The sequence below is a fragment of the Rousettus aegyptiacus genome, unplaced genomic scaffold, assembly GCF_014176215.1.
Source record: "Rousettus aegyptiacus isolate mRouAeg1 unplaced genomic scaffold, mRouAeg1.p scaffold_m13_p_5, whole genome shotgun sequence".
Taxonomy (NCBI): domain Eukaryota; kingdom Metazoa; phylum Chordata; class Mammalia; order Chiroptera; family Pteropodidae; genus Rousettus; species Rousettus aegyptiacus.
Window position 1 is genome coordinate 68,784,332 of NW_023416308.1, and position 22,748 is coordinate 68,807,079.

Below are 22,748 nucleotides of genomic sequence, written 5' to 3' on the forward strand. Positions count from 1 at the left end.
CTTATAGTTCCTCTAGTTCTCTAGTCTTTATTAAGCAATTTTTCATTACATCTATTTTCTCCTTTAATTTCTGCAACCAAACTGTGAGATATACCTTAATATTCCATTTTACAGATGAGGAAGCTGAAGCTCCAAGAGGCAATGTATCTCATTAATATGGTGGCACTTCAAGTCCAATTGAGATATTTTAATTTTGAATCCCATACATTTTCACTCTTCTCTATGGTTTGTAATCCCAGCCTCTTCACACATTACTTATGCTCTAAGCCTGATATTAAGGTTTTATGTTTATTAACTGATTTAATCTTCTGAACATCCCATGGAGACATTGAACCACGAATTCGCTATGTGATCGTGAAGAAATCACACCATGTCTTTGAACCTCATTTCTCTCCGTTGTGAAATGAGTAGCTTACGTTAGAACAAAGATAGCAAATACATTTTAATCAAGATTCCAATTCCGACCATTTGGTAATATCTGCCTGAAGGGTTGTATTGAAAAATATCGAGGCCAAGTCGAGGCTTGAAGTAAAGGCAAACAGTGATAACCTGTGATGCCTGTGCCAAGGGCATGGAATGGGGGAGTGACGTCCTGTGCTGCATACTCGCCATCTATCAACCACATGAACTCCAAACCCTTAGCCTCGTTTAATCTTAATAGTCATCAATGTAGACACTAACCACTAAATTTAGGACATTACATGTGCTGCCATTGGTCTTTAGTCCACTAGTCTCTTTTCTAGTTTCCAAAAATTTCTCAAGAACATCAACTTGCTTTTCCTTATCGTGAGGGTATATCAAGGGCGTGCTCTGAATTCCTCTTGTTGCGACTTGCTTCCATTTTGAACACAAAGTGTTTCATGGAGATAGTTACAGAAGCCTCTGCTAAGCTTCCTGCAGCTGCAGATGTCCACACACAGTACTGCCGCCCTCCCACTCACAGACATGCAGTTGCAAAAACAAGACCAAGTAATAGTTTATACCTTTTCGTCAGCTGCTATTTCCAAGTGCCAACACCTCCTGAGCAAAAAATAGAAAAACTACTAAGAATGATTATTTTATGGAGATGACTCAGCAGCATTTTTTTTTTTAAAGAGTTGTTGTTTACATTGGAGCACCTTCTGGCCTCTCAGTGACTCTGACTCAATTTAGCTCTTATCTCTGCTACTCATCCTTTGTTCATTTACAAGGTTTGCCCCTGCATCCCAGCCCCCACAGAGAATTCTACATCTTTTGCCTTTTTGAGACAGTATTATATACTCAACAAGGAGTCAAAAGATATGTGGTTTTAAATCTTGACTCTACTAATTATTACCTGAGGAAATAGACCTCATCAATAGCTCTGAGGCTCAGCTTCTTCATCTGTAAAATGGGTTATCATCAGAGCACGTACCTTAAAAGAAATAGCTATAAAAAATAGATGCCAATGGATGTGCAAGCCTTTTATGGCCTGGAAGGTGCCATACATACATGAATTATCTTTTATTCATTGCTGTGACTTTTTTTTTGCCTCCCCCTCTTAGTCTCCCTTCCACTATCCATAGGGCTTTTTATCCTTGAACATGAAAGTGAAAATTGGTTTAAGGTGCTGAATTCACAGCTATTATGTAATACCAGCTGCCATGGGTTCCCTACAGGCATCCTTACATAGTCCCTGATTGTCACGGGGTCTTTAGAAGAGACGGGTCTTGTCATAAGGGGCGTTGCCACCACTGTCTGCCAGTCTTTCTGCTTTGAACAAGAACTGGTTGCCTTTTATCAGTTAGAAAGTAAGCAAAAAGCAATGAATAAACAAAGAACTACAGAACTGTCTAACAAAGTTAATCAAAGCTGGGCTACTTTGAGCTAATTTTCCAAATCACAAATTATACACACTGACACCAAATACCTTATTTAAGGTATGCCTTTAGAATGCCCCATCAGAATGATTTGCAAGGTCATCGGAGGGAGATTCCTATGGAAACATGATGTGTTATATTTATTTAGAGAAAACCACACTTCCCAATGAGAAAGCATGTAGCCAGAAACATATAGTAGAACCTGTCTTTGGCCTCATTGCTCATCCTGTTTCCTACCAATGAAATCAGAATGCAAATTCATTGACATCTTTCTGCACTGGGGACACAGTAGTACATTAAACCCAGTCCTTGCCTTTATGGAGTTCCCAGTCTCATGGAGAGGCATAAGTATCACCTGATATTTAAAACCTTCATTATCCTGTGGTCAGTATTTCTCTTTTCACATATTAATCATTCTAGGAAGATTTCCCTGTAATATTACAGTCTAACATTGCAGTGTTAGTCTGCCATGCTTCTATTGCTAAAGCTATACTTTTTCCCCAACCATTTTACACTTATCTTTTGAATTCCCATGACCTCTATATCTCAGGCTTTAGATAACTAGGGCTTAGCAGTCATTTTCTTTTTAGCCTAGCCTCTGTAAATTTCAGTCGTTTTGTTTATTAACAGGAATCATTTTTCTCCTGAGTAAAAAAAAAAAAAAATGTGAATCTGTCTCCTCATGTATCAAACCCCTGCCCAGTTGTGAGAATGTCTCCTGAAGACTTCTGGGGCATCTAAGAGTATGCCACTTAGAAGGAACATCAGGCCCATTCTTCATGCCTAAAGGAAGTAGCTTGGCCTAGTGGTGCCATTCTGAGAGTAGGCTCTGCTTGAGGGTGCAGTAAAATGTGACTTAAGCCAGGGGCCAACTCTCGTGCTTGCAAATTTAAGACATCCCACCCCACCCCAGCTACTCAGTCTCCAGAAAGACATCTGTACTTCATAGCTTTATCTCCATATTGCTTCATTTCCCCCAAATCAACTGGCAGTATCAAAACTGTGATATTAACTCCTTTGATGAAATGAACTTACCTGGTCTGATGCCGTGACTATTGAAGGAGGAGCATGTGGTATTGACAAACCGTAACAGTGTTTCAGGCATGATGACGTGATAAAGCAATGAGATTCATTGCCCTTTGGTTTCTGAAAAACTACCTCATATCACACTTCTCCTCTGTAGAACAGCAGACAGGAAGTGCTTTTCAACAGCTCTAAGCTATTTCCTCACCAAAGAATAGTTAGTCCTAGGCCTAAAGCAAATATAAGAGCAGACTTTTCTGGGTTTGCAGCTGAATCAAGCTAATCTCATTCCCAGATAAAAAAAGATAATTGAAAAAAATAATTGCCTAAAACCAACTTACTTTCCATGTTTATTTGTTGACTTGAAGCCCACTGTAAATCAGAAGGCTTGTAGCAAATGACATTGGAGGGGCTGGAGCTTTTACTATATTGTCTTTCTTAGTTCTTTTTCCAAAGTTTCAAGGTTAGATTTATGAGTGATTACAACCAGTGATTTAGGGTGTTCCTCAATTTTTTATCCTCTTGAAATGACCTGCATTTTCCTGATGAATTAACATTACCATAAAATCCTCTGTGCCCTATAGTATATTCTGATGAAGTTTTTGTATCAAATAAAACAAGCAGACACTTGCTTTTGAACAATGTGCTTTTCTGGGAAATAAAATAGAAGATGAAATAAAAGGTCCAGAAATTCTGACAATGTAGCAGCACACTAATGGATGGACCCTGTCCTTGAACTAGACCATTTTGTTTTAAGTAGTAATGCTAGTCATAGAGGCCATGGTGCTCCATTTCTCAGTGTCAGACAGAGGACAGATCCATAGGTCACTGCCCTGATGAACTACAGACAGCTAGCTTCCAGTCATTTCTTAGAGATATGACCATCGATAACCCGAAGCTACAATAGTGCTAAATGGTATTATAAGGATGAAAGGAGTTTTTGAATGGTTCAAGGAGAGAGAGCAAGGAAAATGAACCCCAAACTGTGTATTTCCTGTGTTTCAGAGCAGGGCTTGTAGCTGTGGTGTGTGACCGGTTGTTAGTTCACTGTAATTTTCCTTTCTTCTCTTCTCAGGAGGGCAAGAAGACTTCATTCTTTCTTATGAGCCTGTCACAAGGCAGGAAAGTAAGTTTCCCATCATGCTCTGGTTCCTGATTTTCAGGCCACAATGGGTGGCACCATTACAGGAGGGAAAGAGTGAAGGAGTAAGGAAAATAAACTCTATTTAATACTCAGCTATCCTCAGACCAGATGCTGTCTTTTTTGCCCTATCACCAAGAAAACAACTTCTCTGCTGACCATGGGCAAGGACAGCTACCAAGAGGATGGACCAGCTCTCCAGATGAGTGATCCTTAATGGGAAGAACCACATCCATGTCACTACAGAGCCCCACTTACAGGACCAATGAAAAGAACTTTCTAGCCAGCCTGTCCTATGATACAAACCATCTGCAGGCTGCTTTAGCAGCCTGTGTTTCCTTTTCTTAGAGGCATTTCTACAGAGACTAATGGCTATTGACAAGGTTACCACAGAGAAAATTCAAGCATCAGATGAGAAGTTACACCAAATGAACATTAGAGTTCCTTTTAATTGGGAAATTAGGAATTGGGAAAACTCCAGAAGAGTATAAAGAGTATTTTGAGATGAGAAAAAGAAATTATGAAAACATAAGCTTTCATTACTACAAACGATTACTTTTCAAAGTTATTGTCTAAACAGTGGCCAAATAGCTACCTTGGAATCTTTTTTTCTCCTGCTCAATTGACTAAACTCAGTAGATGTTTTGACATCGTGTAGGCATAACCTAAGAATAAGCACAACCCCTCCAACTGGCTCTTTTCATTGAAAGACACTGCAGTTCCTTTTTTCTGTTAGTAAATTCCAGACAGTAGCACAGCCAAGATACTGAGTGTTAACCATCCATTTCCCTAGGCAGGGCTGTATGAGCAATTTATCCAATGAAGTAATGCCCACAGCAGTTCTTAGTGTTTAACAATTTCGCCTAAAGAATCACCTTGACACGACAGTTTTGAAGTCATTTCCGTGACTCTCTCCTCATCTGCCTCTTCCTTTTCCTCTCTGCAGTAAACTATACTAGGCCAGTGATTATCCTGGGCCCCATGAAGGATCGGATCAATGATGACTTGATATCTGAATTTCCTGACAAATTTGGCTCCTGTGTGCCTCGTAAGTATCATTTTTCTTTCCTCTAGGAAAAAGCTTGGCTCCTTTTGAGGTGATAAAGCATAATTCTGTTCCTCAGTAGTCTCTCCAGTGGTTCAAATACTACCAGTTAGTTACCTATTATCCAAGCATCTTATTTAATTTTCTCTGCCTGACACTTCATCTATCCTGCCATGTAATCTCTATTTAGTAAGTAGTAAGTATGTTCTCCAAACTGACTGTGGGCCCCTAGAAGGCAGGATGAATCCTTTCTTTGTAACTGCCATAGCATTTAAAATTGCATAGTATTATTGATAGGTATGCTCTCACGGACTGATTGAAATGCCACCGAAGCACCCTTTCCCACAGAATAAGAGAGATCAGAAGTAAAAGCCCTATTTTAAAATCGTCTCAGTATGATTTAGGGCCATGTGTCAATCCAAAAACAAAAGCCTTTCCTCTGTGTTTTTATAGTCCAGGGTTTTGGGAAGATGAAGACAAGAAGGTATATAAAAACTTAATCTATCCTCTAGGTCATTATAGACTTTAATCTACTTTCTTATCATTATAGACGATCATCAGATCTCCTGGTCTCTGAGTATAGACCCATGAAATTCTATCTGCTCTACCTCCTTTCTCTCTACTATACCTTCCCCACTCACCCACCTCCACCTCTGTTCCCACTATGTTACATTAAAATTAGAGGCCTTCCGTGTATATAGAGAAACCACCAGGAAATTTTAATTTATTAGCTAATTGAGCTCTTAACTTTATCCCAAATTTTTCTTTCTCACTCTACATTTTTTAAGCCGTATGCTTTGAACTGTCTGTTACATTGGATTGCTGCAAATGTCACCTGGAATATATAAGAATAGCAGGAATTGTGTATGTGTGCAGGACATGGACAGAGGGAACTAGGATGATGGGTATATCTCATGAAGCATTCCCAGCAAGTGCTCTGGGAAGAGATCCTGCCGTAGAACATAGCCTGAGAAAGACTCTAGATAGAAAAAATCAAGTCAAACTCTATTCATAGCAACTTCCAGTTTGTTCCTCCAGTTTTGAAGTAAAAAATAAAAAAGACTGTTCTTCAACACCATTTCCATTTTACCCTCCACCTTGCACACTCTTCTCTTTCTCTTTTTTTAATTAATAACATAGTTTATGATAATCAATACATATTCATTGTACAGAACTTGGAAAATGCTTTTTAAAAAGTTAAGCAATAAAAAATATACAGAATTCCACAGATAACATCACAGTTAATGTTTTCTTAGATTTCCACCTCTTCCTTCTCTCTATACATGCATTTTCTCCTGTGATTGAGGACATACTAGATAAATACAGTATTTTTTGTTTAACATTGTTTCAAATTTTATCTAATTATTTTAAATTACATTATGTTATAATTAATCATTGTATGGGTATGGTATGGTATTTTGTTTTTTGCCTCATAAAATTATATATTATAATTACTATTTATAACTTATAAAGCAATATAATTGACATTCTTGAAAAAAAAATTTTAAACAAATTTTGACAATTTTTAAGACAATTTTTAAGACAGATTCCTAGAAATAAAATATCTGAGTCAAATATTGAAAATATATTAATATTTTTCATTTATATTGTTAAATTGCCCTTTTCTAATGAAGTTTAGTCATGTCTAGCCATGATTAAAGTTTAGTCCCATCCTAACTGTGATAATCTCATTTCACATCTTTTAAAATCCCTGAAAGTAATTAAACTCTGTTTTGTTTTTTTTTTTTGATGGTTATATGACGCATTTTCTTGCTTCTTTGCTCATCCCATAATCTTTTATTTTGTGTTGGACATTGTAATGCTACATTACTGAGAGTCTGGATTTTGTTATCTTCCTTTATAAAATATTAAGTTTTTGTTCTGACAGGTAATAGTTTACTGACAGATGAGCTTCTTCCAAAAATGACTTGGTTTTAGACTTTGTGAAGATGGGCCTAGGGTAGGTCTAGAATAACCTTCTAATTTGTGGCTTTTCTGGGGCCACTATATGACCTCTAGACTTTCCATTTAGAAATGGAAGTAGAATAAATGGAGTTCCCCTCATGTGTTTCACTTGTCAAGAATGATAGCCTAGCACTGATTTTTATCTGATGACTGAAAATAGTTGTTTCATATATCTTGTTTAGTTTTATAGTTGTTTACTGGTACCTGTTGCTATGTCATGGTCCTTCATATAACATACATTTATGTATCTATGTTGAGGGTGTGGTGAAGAAAACAAGTGGAAAGGAAACTTATAAATATAAATATATGACCTTAATTTTATTATTTTTTGTTTTTTAAAGATACTACGAGGCCAAAGCGTGACTATGAGGTGGATGGCAGAGACTATCACTTTGTCATTTCCAGAGAACAAATGGAAAAAGACATACAAGAGCACAAGTTTATAGAAGCCGGCCAGTACAATGACAATTTATATGGAACCAGTGTGCAATCTGTGAGATTTGTAGCAGAAAGGGTATGTTCACCAATCATCCTACACCTCCTCCCCTGAAGAAGAATCCCAGGTGGCAAGATGCATTTTGATCTTTATTCTTTCCTGATTGTGGTTATAATTTTTGACTAAATCTTCTTTTTAAGACCTCTAAGCAGAGAATCACTTTAGAACATGGTTGCTAATCTTTGCTCTAATCTCAATAAAATATGCCAACTGACTTAAGGGGTGGGGAAGTATAAACCTAAAGACAATTAACAGCTTAAAGTTTATGAAGATTTATTTTGTCCTTCACTCACTTATCTTTGACCCTGGTAAACAACATTGAATTTATTAAGGAAACTTCATTACTCTTGGTTATTTAGATTGAGGTCCTCAATGCTTTTCAATAGCAGGAGTTACTTGTTACCCTCCTGAAAACCTGAGGTCCTCACAATGGAGGGTAAATAGATAGAGAGGACTGCTTAGCCAGCTGCTGACAGAAATCCCAACTTAAGGGAGGCGTAGATGCTGCAATTCTCTCTCTGATAATTTCAAGGGAATGGAAAAGGGGAGAATGTTCAAGAGGGAATAGGATAGGAAGGCACTCGAGTGTGGCTTTAAGATCTGCCTAAAGAGACATCTGAATCTGTAAACAAATGACCAATTTAATAGGAGGGAGGAAAAAAGAATTAAGAGTCAATCACATTTGTAACAGAATTAGTATTTGTTGAGTTGATTTATTTTGGCACAATCTTTTTTACAAAACCCCTTTTGATGTACTGGTAAAACAAACAAACAAACAAGAAATGTTAATGTCTATCTGAGAGTACGCTAAGAAGTTGCATCTGTTTTCCACTCTCTCAAAAGTTAGGTTCTATGAGGTATTTTATACTGGTAGCAATTAGTTTCCTGAATAATTGCATTTATTTTCTTCTTTAAGCATGTAGATACGATCTTTGTTAACTTAAGAAGTTCTGGCCAGTGAATAATCAGACAATTTAGAGATTTTTATGTAGCTGCTACACTTCACAGATGGTGAACTTGAAATTTACTACTTACGTGATAAAGGCTTGAACCGTCTCAGTGCGTTTCTCCTATAAGAGCTTAAGTATTTATGAATTCTGTTCATTTTCATTTGGATATTATAGATGAGTTTTTATCCCCATTATTGATTTAAGACTGCTCCTATCTGCATAATATGCTTTTTTTCTTCTCATGTAAAGTTCTTCTAGCATGAGGGTAATGAGGCCATTTCTCTCCAGGAGGTAGAATATGATGTGTGGCAAATAAATCTACTTTTACAGAAATACTTAATAAAGCAATTTCTTGTTCTGAGCACTCACTGCAGTGGAAGTCAAGTTAAATGAGGTGTGCTATAATGTAATAGGGTTTTTATTTGTTAACAAATTTACATACCCTGTGCAAGCCTCTCTCTTAGCATTTAAGATATAATATTTACAATAACTCTTTTTGTGTCTGTCCTCTGCTAGACTGAGCACTTCAAGGGCGGGGTGTATATAAGCATTCAGCAAATGTTTATGGAATTGTTCTAAATTCACATAATTACCATTTCTCCAAATTTAACATCAGGCAGGGTAAGACAATGAGGTGCCTGTTCATTCCAGTGCTCAGGATTTGGGTTTCTGTCCTTTTAGCCCTGAGACTTTAGGCAAGTTAGTTAATATTTCTAAGCTTTAGTCTTCTCTTCTGTAAAATAATGTTGATATGTACCTCATAGATTTGAGAATTTCTTCTTGACAATTGTCTTCAGAGATGGTTTATGAGCTTCAGGAGAATAGACTCACATTACACTTGTCTGCATATATTTCATTGTGCGAAACATCAGATATTTATTTAAGAAAACAGAGTTAACTGAGATGACACATGTGAAATGTCTATCCCTGTGTCAGACACTTAGTAAAGGGGTAATAAATATGAGTTATGGCAAGCATTCAATGATGACCTATACATCTTTCATTTATGCTTTGCACTGACCCTTTGTCAAACCTTAGGGATCCATTATTCCTTATCTTCTCCTAAAGTACACTTACCTTTTTTTAGGGGGTGTTGGATTATGATCACTTTTTCTGGATTAACTCCATATTTCTCTTCTTTCTACCAGGGCAAACACTGTATACTTGACGTATCAGGAAATGCTATCAAGCGGTTACAAGTTGCCCAGCTCTATCCCATTGCCATCTTCATTAAGCCCAAGTCTCTGGAACCTCTGATGTAAGTGGAGGCCACTGGGGGCCTTCATCCGGTTCCCTGTTCCATATGACACAGCACATTATTAACAGCTTTTTATCACAAATGCTTACAAATGGGAAATGCCACTGTTGATTTTTTTATGCATTTCCTTTTTTAAAAGCTATATTAAAAATTTTTTTTTGAGCCACTAGAGACATAATGTCAGTAACTCCTTAAAATGTCCTTAACTTTTTTTTCATTTCACAAGTTGTTTTGTGTGTGTGTGTGATTGTTTTGTTTTGTTGTTTTAAAGGTAGGTTGATTTAGTTTGGTTTGCTTCTTCGGTTTTGTTTTACAAATGATAGGTAGCATCATCTTTGAATTGTCTCTTTCTGATAGCAATTCCATTGGTAAATCTTTTTAAATGTATAGGTTTTTATAGAGGGAGCTGACAATATTTTAGACTCTTTTCATTGGCATTTCACTTTGTTCTATCATAGAATTCTTGTGTTCCTTAACTAAAACCTCATGTATATAGACCACTATCTTTAAGAGGGAGTTTTCAAGACCTTAGAGTATTTGACAAGGTACAGAAGTGAACCACAAAGCACTGGAAAAGAGTGCTTACGGAAAGACCAAGAAAATGAAATTACTTAATCCCAGAGATGAAAATAGCTACTTGCAGAGGATAACGGCTAACTGTTCCGCATCTTCTTTAAAGATGAAAAAGCGAAGTGAGCTGCAGTAGCTGGAACTGAAGCCAAGAGAATTAAGTTAAACACATAGTTGATCTCTGGGGAAATTGCCAGAGCTGTATCTTAAAAGCAGACTATATTCTCATAAATAAAAGATGGACAAAGTTTCTTACCAGGATGAAAAAATAAAATCAGGAGGTCGCTGACAATTCGGCCACATGAATTTAGGTCTTAAATTTTAACATAAAGATCATTGCCCATAGTTGGCACATAAGAAAATATGTGTTAATGTTAAAATAATGATTCTTGATAGTTATTCCTGATCGTGTACATTAAGTTTCTCCTTGTGTAGGATATTGTGTGGACTGTTACACAAAGTGAATTAAGCAACCACAAATTTCATTATGTAAAAGTAATTTATAATTCTTAAAGAGCCTCATAAAGAGCCTCAAAAATTATTAATGCTTACATTAATAATAGGAATCAAAAAATAGCCCTCTCATCCTGGAAACAGCATCTTAAAGGCCTGTTTCATAAATAGAAAAATGAATTTCCACATCATAAACATGCAGTGGGATAAACGGCTTCCTGGGGAAGTGAGGCCTGAGGGAGAAACAGCAGTTACACATTTGGTTCAGTGTGATATTGGGAGACATTCCCATCTGGTGTTCAGTAGGAGAAGGTCTACTTCCTTCCACAACTATAAAATGACTTATTTAGTTTTGCCTTAGGGCATTGTCACAGCCACTTAGCACCAAGGAAGATTAAACAGCCTGGAGGCTGGATTCCTCCAACAGGATAGTGAATCTGACAGAATTTTCTGCAGCCATAGTCATATGTGGTGACATTCAAACCAATGTGCTCTCATTCGTGGATGCTGGATGTTTACTTTCCAGTTCGCTCTTTTCCGAGAGTTTTACTTCAGGAGCAAAGCTGGCATGAATTGCCCAATGCCCAGGGAGGAGTGAATGCTAGGTCAGCTGGAACAAGAGCATGGCAGCTGTCACATCTAGGCATTGATACATCATCACACACATTATTTCTCAAGTGCATTGTCCACATCAAACCACAAAGCTTATTAGCACACACATAGCTGACTCTTCAGAGAAGCATAAAATCAAGGGCGGATATGAAGGAGATGTTCTTTTTATATTGTGTTGCCTCGTGACTTCCATTCCCTGTCCTGCCCAATGGCAATGGGAAGCTTTCCCGTGTCTCTTCACCTTGCCTCCCCCAATCTGCTCTTGCCTTCTCGCTCCTGTGATAGCCTGTGTTCAATTCCGTATTCAACTGTGACATAATTATATTTATTTGTCTGGCTCTCCATTCATTCATTCACTGACTTATTCATTCAACAAGTATGTGTTGAGTAAGGCTCCATGCTGTGGTCTCTTCCCTCAGAGAACTCACAGATTAGGCAAAACAAAACAAAACAAAACAAAACAAAAAAACCACAGAACAAACCCATAGATTAGAGGATTAAAAACCTAAGCTTAGTCATCACGACAGTAAGTGCAAAGGGAATATAGAGAAGACAGACTATCATGGGCCAGGAAAGTCAAAAAAGATTCTGACCTACATGATTTCTTGACATCTGAAGCAAAACCCCATCTTTCTGTGAAACATATCCCTTGGTTTAGCCCAGCATCTTCTGTACCCGAGAGTGACAGCCGCTCACAGCTTCTAGAGCTAGTGCTATGTGGGAGGAGAATCATGGACACCATCGCTCAGGATGAGATGAGTTTATTTCAACAATAAGAGCTCACAAAATTTTTACTTCTGTATATTGCAGCCATCAGTGTCATGTTCAGAATCATGTTAACGTCTAGCTTTAGTAACTTATTTTTTGCAAATAAGGCTCTTCGAAAAAAATTCTTGGTATAACTTTTAACCAATTTTACTTAAAATTGGTTTTAAAAATCCTGACACCAGATTTACTCTTTATTAAATGTACAACCTTACACAAGTCTCTTTACTACTTCAGATCTCATTTACTTTCTCTGAAAAAAGGAATTGACAGACTACATGTTCCAGCCCCAGATCTCTGGCTTCCTTAGTGGAATGAAAGGCAGCAAAGCTGTTACAATTTTATGTGCACCTGTGATAGTCCCAATGGACTAACCAAAATGTCTTTGCTCTTGGCCGGACTTTTATCAGCCTAGCACAGTCACGCTGGTATTCTTATGATAATCAGTGGCAATGACTGGCAGTCTTTGATTAATAAAATGTCTTTGATTAAGAAAAAAATCGGAAGATAAATAATATGTGCAGTTTGGTAGGCAAAAAAAAATTAACACCAGAGGACATAAGAGGATAAAGCTGCCACTGGTTAAGAATCTGTAATTAGGTACTTTTTCCATCTGCCTCCCACCTCAATTTGTCCTTGAGACTAGGTTGGATTTAAATAAACTTAAAATGATTAAGCAGCACTTACATACAGATAATGATACGCCAATGGTTAACAGACTAACAGAAAAAAAGAAACAAAGAGTCCCTGGCACAATTTCTTTACAGACCATCCTCCTATCAGAACAAAATAAACAAAAGTAAGCTTCGGAGTTTCCTACCAAGCTCCTCTATCCTGGCTCACTATTTAATATTACTTGCTTATCTTCTATTTGGACATATTTTGGTCCCAGGGCTTTTGATTGTTACAGTCTCTCTGTGTTCATTTTAATTCTAGCCTTCTTTAGCAGCTCCTTAAGATTCCATTTGATTACAAAAACAGAGGGAGTTCAGGGCTCTGGTCACTGCAGACATACCTCGCCATTAGCAGATGTTTAGCAGCAAGAGCTACAGATGGCAGTTCAGCCTGAAAGATACACATGCCCGAGGGGCCTGTCACCTCCTCTGTAATTCTTTGGAAGCACTTTCTGTGCTTCTCCACTCCACATGTGTCCTGCTGCACATTAAAGAGGAACAGCAGCCCTTTTGGAGGATGGGGGAGTTGAGAAATCAAAGCCTGCGAGGCCGGGACCTGAGAACAGTCAAGTTGTGTTCTCTCAGATGTAACGAGGTCCAAAATGCTGTAATGTACCTTCCCTGCTTTCCATCTCTTGTCCTCCCTTTGACTGCCCCTGGAAGGTTTAGTTCAATTCTACATGCTGCATGTAATGTAGGTTGAGCTAGACCAGAACGAAGTCCAAGGAAAGGTGGACAGGAAGGTTAGGATTTGGAAATCACAACCAAAGAGAGAAGGAAGGAAGTAGGATAAATTATTCCGAAACAGTGGACACCTCAAGGAACATGTGAATACTCGATTTAAAGACCATGGTGCCTGTCGTGGAGGAAGGAGGTTTAGCTCCTACCTATGGGACTGCAGAGGACAGAACAGAGACCTGTGACTGAAAATTATAAGGAGACAGATTCTGCTCCAATCCAATGTGGAACCATGAGCTGCCTTCTGAGAAAGCGAGCTCCCTGGCAGGGAGTTCTTGTTGCTGAAATTATTCCAGCCAGCAGAATCCAGAATGAAGACCACACTAGGCTTCCTGCAAGATTCGTTTTTGTCGTACATACCTTTTACTTTCTCAGGATTTGGTATATTCCCTGTGTGTTCTAATACCAAACCCTCATTTTCCCAGGGAGATGAACAAGCGTCTAACGGAGGAACAGGCCAAGAAAACCTATGATCGTGCAATTAAGCTAGAACAAGAATTTGGAGAATATTTTACAGGTAAGTTCATTTACCCTCGGACGGTGAGAAAGGAAATAAATTGTCTGACATTTGGCATAGATGTGGGCCTGGTATATCTGGGCTCTAAAACCTTCCTGCTGAGAATGCCTGATTTCCCTCTCTGCTTCACCCACTTGATCCAGACTCAGTTCTTCCTGCTCCGGTTCAGCGGCAGCCAGCTTCCAGGTTCCCAGCGGCCCTATGCAAAGCCGAAAACAGCCGCTGCCGCTGAGCTAGCTTCTATTTAGGAGGTTTTGGCCATTGATGCCTCATTAAGCTATCTTCCTAACATCATCAGAAAACTTGAAAAAAAAACCCTTTAGGGCTCAAAGTGTGCACTGGCCAAAGCAGACACTGTTGAGAAGCAGTCTCAGGTCCTCCGTTCTCTGCTTCGATGGCCCGGAGGTCTGGTCTGTGCCCCCACTGTCAGCACTTAGACGAGAGGCTCGAAACACTCCCCTGTGTTTCGATTAATTCCCTCTCAAGTCTCAACGCAAAACTTTTTTTTAACATTTCCTTGGAAACATGAAATTTGGGGAATAGAGAAAGATTTTCCTGGCCTGAATATCCTGGGTTCTCCCATATATTTTCATGAAACACTGATCAAATCCAAAGAGTGACCAAACTTTGTGGAATTTGCCTTACAACCGATACTTTGAAAACAAAAGCTTTCCTCCTGAATCGCTTTATGTGAAGTTAGATGTTTTATTTTTTATCTTATGTTGAATAGGAAAACACCGGTGGTCTAGTGGTTTGCAAATATGTCAAATTGGGTAATTTTAAGTAAAATTCCTATCAATAACAAAGATATGAGTTATTTTTCATCCTAAAAGAACATCTAGGTAGGACCATCAGATCAAAACAATGCACACTTGACAGTGGCTATATTCAGTAATAAAATATAGTAATCAAACTCTGAGGAGTGTTTTTGGAAATCTAAATCATGTGTCAGTAGCAATTTATCTCTAGGCCCTGTTGCCATGAATACTAGTGGCTGTTTAGAGATCTAGCTACGAGATAACTTTTGTTCAAAGGAGATAATAAAATGCACTTATATCTACTCTAAGAAACTGGATGTTTTGGGTAATCCATTAGCAGTTCATTTATTCCTCCTATCCATGTTTCTTATAAGCAGTTGCCATAAGGTATTCTCAATATGAGCAACCCTACAGAGCAAAATTTTATTTTACCAGATTACTTGGAGAATGAATAGAGTTTCCTATCAAAAGTTTTGGGCATTGAGGAGGTTAACTAAAATTTCTTCCAAACCCTTTATTATTCCTCTGTGTCTAAAATATCTGAATTGCTGTCCCTGACAAAGTAAATACAGTACAGAGAGTATAAGACCAGCTTTCTCCGATAAATGAGGAGCTCTAAATCTGAAAATTGATCAATGCCTACCTAGTTCATGTCTGGCCCAGAGTAAAAGGTAAATAAATAAATGATTCATTATACACAACTACAGACAGACATGTAGAAAGTGGAAAGACTATGATGCATGTATTACCGATCCAGAACATGCTTTGAAGGTATTTTTTTAATCGTGGATGTGATCTTACTCGAGTGAATTTTCTGCTTTTTCTTACTAACAAAAAATAATATTAAGCTTCTTGATGAGTTTGTCTGTCACTGATTTGAGCTTCTGCTGTGTGATTGATGTTTGATTCCCAGCTCTGGGTGTGTTTGCTTTTGTTCCAGCTATTGTCCAAGGAGACACCTTAGAAGATATATATAACCAATGCAAGCTTGTTATTGAAGAGCAGTCTGGGCCTTTCATCTGGATCCCCTCAAAAGAAAAGTTATAAATTAGCTACTGCACCTCTGACAACGACAGAAGAGCATTTAGAAGAACAAAATATATATAATATACTACTTGGAGGCTTTTATGTTTTTGTTGCATTTATGTTTTTGCAGTCAATGTGAAATCTTATGAATGTACAACACAAACTGTGTGAAGCCATGAAGGAAACGAAGGGGCCAAAGGGTGGGACAGAAAAGACACTTACGGTATGCAGGAAGGCTTTGGTTTGCTCGGGGGGCCAGGTGTAGGGATGAACCCCTGACAGGCTTTGTGCCCAAGAGATGGGCAGCCTCCTCACCCCAGCAGATGTCCAGAGCTGATTTAGCTGCTGAGCTCTCTGTGTTTTTTGCTTTAAAGAAAAGTTGCCAGCACTTGAACTTCACCAACCTTCCCATTACTCACATCTGTAATTGGTCCACTTCGAATTTTATAACTATGCACATCCTTTGATTTCTTAACAAGCAAAAGAAAGAAAGGAGGAATAAAGAAAGGAGTCCCTTTGGAGACGGCATAATATCAGGGAAGGATAAGCGTGTAGTTTCTTTGACTGGCAAAGATGAGCATTTCATAAAATTTGCAAGTATATGGAGGACTGATCTTACTGAGAGGAGGGGATTCCACCTGGTGTGAGCTTTATGATTGTTTATTGTCTATTTTGCCATTTATAAACTGAAAGAAGGCACTAAAGATGATAATAATTTATACAATAAAACTATATTAAATGTATAGAAACAAATTTCTATAGGTCAAAAAAGTTTTGTGAAATATTTTGTAAAGAATAGTTAATTGAAGGACTAAATGTGTGTGTACCATCTGCAGATGGTCGAATTCAAGAACTCAAAGTCGCACTGTCCCTTCTGTCGCCAACGATCCATTAAGAGCACCTGAGTTCTTTCGAAAGTCTGCCACAGACTTCTCCCTCACTTACCTCCCATGATCCCCCTTGCCTATTGGTGATACACTCTCACGGAGCACATCCCTTAATGAGTTGCCCTCATGGATATTTTTGGAAGATATTTGGTTAATGCATTTTTAAGCCGATGGCTTTCAGAGACAGACTCATGCAAACAAACTAAAGGGAAATTTTTGCTTTTCTCTTGTTAAACAACCTGGACCTGCTGTGTGAATAGTTGAATAATTTTGTTCCTAGTTACTTACATACAGTTCTTAAAGGATCATTTAGTATTTTGTCCAACTATGAGTAATTAGAACTTTTTTTGTCTGTTGCACAAGTAACTGAGATTTTATGACAGCTATAGATGGTTTGGAGAGATCTGTCCCAAGATGCACTACTTCTCTGAGGAAGAGAGAAAGAAGTATTTGGTTATGGGGGTGAGGGGTGCAGACTTTTGTTTCTGTGTACTGGGCAAAGAGAACCATAATGAAAGACAATTAATAACGTTGAGCTCAATCAATTGAACTGCCTTTCTTGGGGGCTACACCTGGACCAAGTTCATTTTTTAGCAGTTATAGTAATGATGATTTAAAAAAAAAAAAAAGAAAGAAAGAAAAGAAAAAGAAAGAAAGAAAGAAAAAAAGAAAGAAACCTCCCTAAGCCTATATCCTACTTTAGAGTTGCTGGTGACATCAGCACTACTTGAGCCCAGGGTGTTTAGAGAGAGACTTTTCAGTGATCTCGATAACCACTCAACTCTGGTCCATGCATGCCCAGACTAAGCCCCATCGCCTTATTTCTGGGGTACATCCAGACCTGGCAGGGATTCTGCCACACTGTGCAGTAAACCAGCATGCAGGCTGGGATGGGAGAGCCAGAGAGCCATCAACAGTGATGGGGCTTCTTCAGAGTAGAAACATCGGAGCTCAGAATGAGGGTCTCTTTCCAAAAAACAAGCATTGTTCATCTCACACTAAATACCACTCTCTGCTTGGCTGCAGTCACCAAAACAAACCACGAAAATGCAAAGTGATGCATCTACCTATAGTCTTGAGGCTGCCTTTGCCAATGGAAGGGCTGGTGATGTATTTTCCCTCTAATGAAACTTAAATTTCTGGAGATTTCCTTAGACTGTTCAAAATGTTAAAGATATGTCCATGCCTGCCATTCGCCAGTTTCAGGTCGAGGTCTACTTTCACCAGTATCTCTCCCAGAAGTTTTCTGCCACCAGAATGCCATCCCTGATCCCAGCTCTATTTTTAGGCCACCATTGATAACTTCTTTGGTTTCTCAACTGAGCATGCAACCATTTACTTAAAGGACTGTCATTAATGAGTAGATGTTTCCGCGGGTCGTGTGATGTGCTTTCCATTTCAAATTAAGTATTGCTGTGGCTGAGTACAATCAAATTGAACCACCAACCCTTGGTTTTGTAGTAATATAATTATTTATTTTCCTAGTGTAGATGCTTTCAGATTAGAATTGGCATTTGCACTGATTTTTTTATGTAGATTTATATAAATATATATATACATATATATTTGCTTGAAGAATCACCAAGCAAATTGGTGAGAGGGTCTTTTCCTATAGAATTTCCACCTCCATTTGTTGTGTTGTCTTGCGCTTCCCAATGTTGAGGCCTCTATGGCTCCAATGAACCTGTGTATTTTGCAGCAAATCCTACGACCAGTGTGGAAATGGCGTGAAGGTTACCCAGATCATATCTGGTGCAAAGGCACTTGGAGCCTGGGGCCAGACTGGTGCTAACACTGCAAACTTTGTCCGGAGCTCTCTCCACTCTGAAGGCTTGCTGGGGGCGCAACGTCACCTTCACGTGCTGGGCCCTTTCGGAAAAGTGCCAGATCGTGTCACTGGTGCTATTTTTCATGCTCTGGTACAATGTGTAGCACCACGGGGGTCTCAGCTTTACCAAAATCAAAATCCCACTTGTCAGCTAATTACAAGAGCATTTGTTTTTTGCTCTCCTCCCACGGCATCTGTTGGACATTTCTTTGCAGGCCTTTTCTCCCAGCCCCAAGTACTTGGGTGGGCTCTACCTGTTAGTGAGCTCACCTTTACAAAGCTGCACTCAGGTGCCCGTGAGCTGTCTTAGATCCTACTGCCAGCCCTTTGGGACTCCAAGCCAGGGAAAGCTCTCCACTCCTTGGGCTTTCAGCTCTGGTTCTTTCTCATTCTCTTCTGCAATTCCTCTCCTCTTTTTATCTCATTCCATCAGTCTTTGGGGTACCTCTGCTTTTATCCTTCCTTCCTGTCTTCTCTGAGTTGTGGATTTTCTCCTGTAGTCCTTCTTTACTCCCTCCCCTTACTTCCCCATCTCTTTGTCTACCTCTCCTTATTCTCACTCTCTCTTTTCCCTTCTAATTCCCCTTTCCTGTTCTTTCTCTTTTCCTCACATCTCTGATCATCTCCTCTGCCATACCCTGCTGCTTAACATTTCTGTCCTATAAGGGCTCACGGCTAACTCAGACAGCAAGTCCACAAATTGGACTAATGACACAAATGCTTTGGGGCACCGTTTCACCTGCGCAGCCCAGAAAGCAACGCTGACCGTGAGGTCCTGAACTGGAGCAGCTCCAGCACGCCTCACTGAGCCGGCCTGCACCGCTGCCCTAGCAGTGACGCTGCATGTGCTCTGGGCCCTGCCGGCACCTGGGTGCCTCTGCCTGAAGGCTGGTCCAAAGCGAGCCCACTCCCAGCACCACCCCGTGGCTCCAAGGACACTTCTTTTCAATAAAGGCAGAGACTGGCCCCAACAATTATTCTGACAGCAAACCTCTTCCTTCTCATCGAAGCCATGCCATCGCCTTGATTTGGAGAGACATTTTTTTCCCATTCATAAGCTTTCTTTTTCCCATTTTTATATGAAGCCCCCTCTGCTTTTCAGCTGGTGATTGCCCTGGTAAGACTAAACGGACTCGCTGGTGAAATAACATCTTTTTCCTGTCTTGGTCCTACCTAAATTCCTTCAAAAATATTTAAGTCAAGGACTCAGGATAGTTCCTAAGTTTATCATAGTAATTTGTTACTCCTGGGGGGAAAAAAAAGAGGACATTTTTCTTAAATCATGTGGAGTACCCCCTGTGACAACTGATTTGCCAGAGGACTCCCTAAAGGATTCTGTGGATATACATTTTACTTATGTGTATGTATGTTACATGTGGTATGTGTATCATGTGTACACATACTACAATGGGTATGAATGAATGTGGATGGAAACCCACACACACACCCCAGTCTGTAAATATCCTTCCTCACTGAAAACTGTGCTTTGGAAATCATACCTTGTACAGCTGTGCAGTTTCTTGTAGCAGCTGAGGACAAGCTAAGGCAGGTGGGTGATTTAGACAAAGGTCATCTAAAAGGTAGAATTCAGAATCTCCCTAGCAACTCATGAGGACAGACAACAAATGGCAAGGTTGACTCCCAATGGGATGGCAAACTTTTCTTCTCTCCTTTTTGAATTTGTTTCTTAAGTGTGTCTTAAATTCTGAGTGCACCAGGCTGTACCCGTTAGAGCCTTTCAATATGACAATTTCGTGCTTCTCTCCGACAGGATGTTCCTCCATCGAGCTGTAGTGCAGGATGGGAGGGAGGGGGAAATACTCCTTGCCTGGGCTGGAGTTTACAGAGACACTGCACAGCTTACACTCCTGTTAAGTGTAAATATTCGACACTTCCATTCCATTTGTGTAAAAATAAAGCACACACGATTATAAAAGCAAGATGTATATTTGATACTCAGTGTGTCCGTGCATATTTATTGCGTTTCCAGGTGTCAGCGATGGCCCCACTGTAAAAATGCTTGAGAGTGTTTATAAACATGTCGTGGTTTTATTATAAGATACAAATATTAAAACAATTTTTACTTTACAGCAAATTATTTTCTCCCAAAGCATAATTTGTCTTATTTCATGACGAATAGAATCATTCTATTTTTATCAAATTTGTCTGATTTCAGAACTGAAGTGTAGTTAGAATAGCTTAGAGCGCTGAGAAATATCGGCACTGCTGAGAGGAACTGTAAGTGGTACTTTTGCATATTTTTAAATATTTGGTTACCATTCTTGCCTGCTTTTACTCAGGATTTTGCTGAGTGAACAATGTATTAAAAGATAGCTTTAAAAAAAAAAGAAACCTCACATCTATATGAAAAAATTAATTCCAAAGTCTCAAAATTGTGAGATTCCAGAAGATACTATAAATGGAAAATAATACATATTTTTTTCTTATCTGATACTTACAATACAAGGAAAAGCACAAAATGGAAAGATGTCATTATACAGATAATACACCGGGGCCACAAAATATACCAGCTGCAAAGATCTGAACAGACCAAACATGTCAGTTTGAGGAACCTGAATCTGCCAAATAATGTTCTAAATTCTTTCCTCCAAGTTAATATGTATTTTGCCATATTGACATTTAGACAGCACGGGTCTGCCGACAGGAGGACTAAAAATCCTTTGTGAAAGGGGTGAAATTTTGCCATCAAAGTGATTGCCTAGAAGTGTGTTTTGCTTCGTGAAAAACTATCACATGATTGAATCCGCTATGTGGGAATCCAGACTGTCTTGGCCATCACTGTGAACTCACAGAGATCTCTACCAGATGTCATCGGCAGTGGCATAAGAAGGCATTGGCTGGGGCTGCAAGTCCAATGCGGACCTCACATTTAGACAGTTATTTATTTTTTAACATTTGCACAGTCTCGCCAGGTTTAATGTTAATGGTAACACTACATAAGAGCCAGATTCACTCCAGTAATGAATGGGTGTGTTTGTGTCGGGTGGGGGAGCTAGAAGAGCTTTTGACTTTTCTTTGGTTCTTACTTTGTTTCTATGCATGTAACTGTTTAAAACACGATCATTCTAGAAGTCTCAAAAGCTAGAAATGAACTACACATCTCTGAACCTAAAAGGACCTAGCTGCGAATCGATGGTCGTTGTAAATACTCAGACTAAATATCCAGTGACAGAATTTAAAAGCCTCAGTGGGGCACAAAGCTAAGGAACATTGCTAGAGAGGCCACCAGCTTTCTCAGCATAGCCACAGAGTCTTTGAAGTTGTCAGGGGACAATGTCTTCTGAGGGTTAGGACTGCTGAGTCTCATGATGCCATTCATTGTTCTATGTGACTCACCTTTCCCTTAGGGACATCTCAGGAGGTACCATAGCTATCATGAAACTGATCCCTTCCCCCTTCAAATGTTACAGCCGGTGTCAACTCCAGACTTTGTCCCTAATTCCCTTAAGCATAGATAGGACAATGCTATAAAACTTGGGCAAACTTTACTGAAGACTGGGGATAACAGAAGGGAAATAACAGATACTCTGATTTAAGGGTTGGACTTAGTGCCCAGCTTCTGGCCAGCTGCCATGTGACAAAGGCCATCTTTTCCGCACCACTCATGAGTCCCTAACACAGCTAGACCTGATGTCAGAACATTTACTCTGTTGCAGCACACTTGGGAGATACTGTATTCACACCTGACTCAGCTCTGCTTTCTTGTGACACCAGCTACAGATAAAAAGCATCTGCTGTCTCCATCCCCTTTGCTCCCACATACTAGAATAGAAATGGGAGGGAGTCACTGTGGTTAACTTGGATTACTCTACAATTGTAAATCTGCACCTTAGATGCGGATTCTGTTGCAGTAGGTGCAGGGAGGAGCCAAGAGCCCATATTTCTAATCTCCCAGGTGATGATGACGCTGGAGCGACCAGGCTCTAATCCAGTGTTTTTCAAACTGCTGCTGACCTCCAAACCTCTGGGTCACAAACCTGCACTAATTTTTTCTTAATGAAATAGAAATTAGAATGCTTCACCTGTGGTAAGGATAAATATTGTTTCATGTTGTTCATATCGGGTGTGAAATGTATTTCTTACTGTAGGTCATAGTCACAGTTTAAGAAACAGTGTCTGAACCTGCACTCAGCCAGCAAACAGGGGATAACTGCCTCCTGAAGATCGTGTGCCACTTTTGAGA

At 39.3% G+C, this 22,748-nt stretch overlaps 1 protein-coding gene across 30 annotated transcripts in view; it reads left to right on the top strand.

Annotated features, from left to right (window-relative positions):
• The window catches only part of DLG2 (discs large MAGUK scaffold protein 2), a 1,668,408-nt gene extending 1,648,611 nt beyond the window's left edge, over nt 1-19,797 (top strand). For all 30 annotated transcript variants that reach the window (XM_036221811.1, XM_036221806.1, XM_036221807.1 and 27 more), the window contains 6 exons: nt 3,937-3,987; nt 4,949-5,050; nt 7,354-7,526; nt 9,607-9,716; nt 13,954-14,045; nt 15,744-19,797. In XM_036221811.1, coding sequence (XP_036077704.1) covers nt 3,937-3,987; nt 4,949-5,050; nt 7,354-7,526; nt 9,607-9,716; nt 13,954-14,045; nt 15,744-15,850 — 635 coding nt within the window. In that variant the 3' untranslated portion in view covers nt 15,851-19,797. The remainder of the gene's footprint in view (nt 1-3,936; nt 3,988-4,948; nt 5,051-7,353; nt 7,527-9,606; nt 9,717-13,953; nt 14,046-15,743) is intronic.
• Nucleotides 19,798-22,748: the final 2,951 nt, after the last annotated feature.